Source organism: Stegastes partitus, unplaced genomic scaffold, assembly GCF_000690725.1.
Source record: "Stegastes partitus isolate 25-593 unplaced genomic scaffold, Stegastes_partitus-1.0.2 Scaffold1062, whole genome shotgun sequence".
NCBI classification, from domain to species: domain Eukaryota; kingdom Metazoa; phylum Chordata; class Actinopteri; family Pomacentridae; genus Stegastes; species Stegastes partitus.
This window is the reverse complement of record NW_007578793.1, coordinates 11066-13096: the sequence shown is the minus strand read 5'-3', so window position 1 is coordinate 13096 and position 2031 is coordinate 11066. Positions and strand designations below refer to the sequence as shown.

Here is a 2031-nt window from a genome sequence, read left to right as displayed (position 1 = left end):
CTGGACTGGTGACAGGCTGTGAGACGTATCGTGGGACAGACTGAAACCTGAAAGCGGCTTCACAGGGTCTTTTATAGAAAAGCTTCCGGGCCTAAAAACAAACAAAGTTCTGATAATTCAGCCGAACTATTTAACAGAACTTAGTCCCAAACAGGGAACGAGCGAGCTCTGAACAGAACCGACCTGCTGAAGGTGACCATGCGTCTCTTCCAGTGCTGCAGCTCGGCCGACGGTCCGACGTCATCGGCCTCCTTCCTGATCTGTTCGCTCTCCGTCAGCACCTGCTTGATCTGATTGGTCCACACCGAGGCCACGCCCTCCAGACGCTCCACCAGCTCGCCGTTACTGGCTGAGAGCAAAAACACAGACTGTCCGTCACAGCGACTCGTCACAGCTGGATAGAGTGTCGACGAGATGAGCCGAGACGAGCCTTTCTTCTTCTCACAGTGAGGATTGTCACAGACGTTTGGGAACACCAGCAGAAGAACGAAACGCATTGACAAACATACGTTAGTGCTGATTTTGCTCAGATTCTTGTCTCTGTAGAAAAACGAATGCTGCTCAGGGTTTCTACAGTGAACAGACCGGTCCCACAGCGCGGCGTGAAGGCCTCGCCGCTGCACCAGAGGGAACCACGGCAGAAGAACACACACCGATACAAACACACACGCTGAGTCACTGTGGACGAGATGTTTTATTTACTTGTTTGTCCATTTGGGAAAAATGTTGAATCAGATTTCCAACAAGGCCGGCGTAATACTGGACACGTTTTGAGTCATTGTGAAGAAAAGTACTTGTTGGTTTCGTTAACCATCCGCATGGTGGCGACCATGAAGTCATCCTCCACGGCGGGACTGTCGGACGTCTGCTGGAACATCAGAGGAACATTCAAACCACCACAACTGTGCTGCGACGCACCCGAGTGCTTCAGACTGCATCCGGTCACAACACTTCATGTGCCGGTTGTCTGGATACAGCAACACAATCGTTGGTCTTCGGTTACAGAAGATTTATTCTTTCATTAGACTCAGCCCAGAAATGATACGCTAGAAGTCCTAACCTGTTTGCAAACAGCAGGTGAGCTGAACTTCTAATGTATTCATTTACAGACGGAGGTCCTAGAAGGAGACGAGATGACAGCTGTATGCTAGAATTGTTTTTCTTTCAGTTGATGCAAGCAGGTAGTTTGAACTTTAGCTTTGAGTGCATTTTATTGCACTTTCTTTACTTGAGTCTGTCTTTATGTTGTGCTCAGCTGTGGTAAGAACAGAAGCAAATGAACAAACCACCTGCATGTAAACAAAACTCAGTGTTACGGGAATGACATGAGCGCAGTGAGAATTTAAAAGTCTCAGTGTAGAGCATCGAAAGTGAAAGTGTGCGGCTGGATGTCTGACCACGTGGCCGGCGTGTGGACCCTCTTACCTGCAGCGGTGTAGTCTGCAGGGCTGCTCAGCTGGCTGATGACGTCAGGCAGCTCCACCTGCTGCAGCTGGAACTTCCTCTCCATGTTGATCCTGGCTGAGCTCAGATTCCAGACAAACCGATCCACCGAGGACAGAAAGCCGTGGACATGAGGGCAGGATGCCGCCTCCGGCACAGAGCCCCACGTCTGGACACACAAACAGGCGTCAGCGCTAAAAGCACACCCCGGTATTTAAATCCTTCCCCTCCTTGTAACTGATTTGAGTCCCGTACCGCGGAGCTCAGCATGTTCAGGATATTGCTTCATTATCTGGCTTCACTCAACCCAACCATTGCAGTCACATGAAGCTGGTTGTCCCCTCACCAGGTCCACCAGAGTGTCTGAAGCTACCGCTGAGTAAGCTTACATCAGTTACTATAAAATTATTTATATACAATCTGGACTAGAGTTCCCCAGAAGACCTGTGGAGACTCTGAAGTCACCTGGAAGAAGGTTCTCTGGTCTGAGGAGACCAAGATGGAGCTTTTAGTTCATCAGACTAGATGCTAAGTTTGGTGGAAACCAAACACTGAACATCACCACAAACACACCATCCGCACTGTGAA

The 2031-nt window shown here is 49.5% G+C and overlaps 1 protein-coding gene across 1 annotated transcript in view; it reads right to left on the bottom strand.

The window, feature by feature from the left end:
* Positions 1-2031, bottom strand: part of dnah5l (dynein, axonemal, heavy chain 5 like) — a 77617-nt gene that overhangs the window by 66582 nt on the left and 9004 nt on the right. The window contains exons 9-10 of the mRNA XM_008295638.1: positions 1426-1612; positions 184-349 (exon numbers count right to left, since the gene is read on the bottom strand). Coding sequence (XP_008293860.1) covers positions 184-349; positions 1426-1612 — 353 coding nt within the window. The remainder of the gene's footprint in view (positions 1-183; positions 350-1425; positions 1613-2031) is intronic.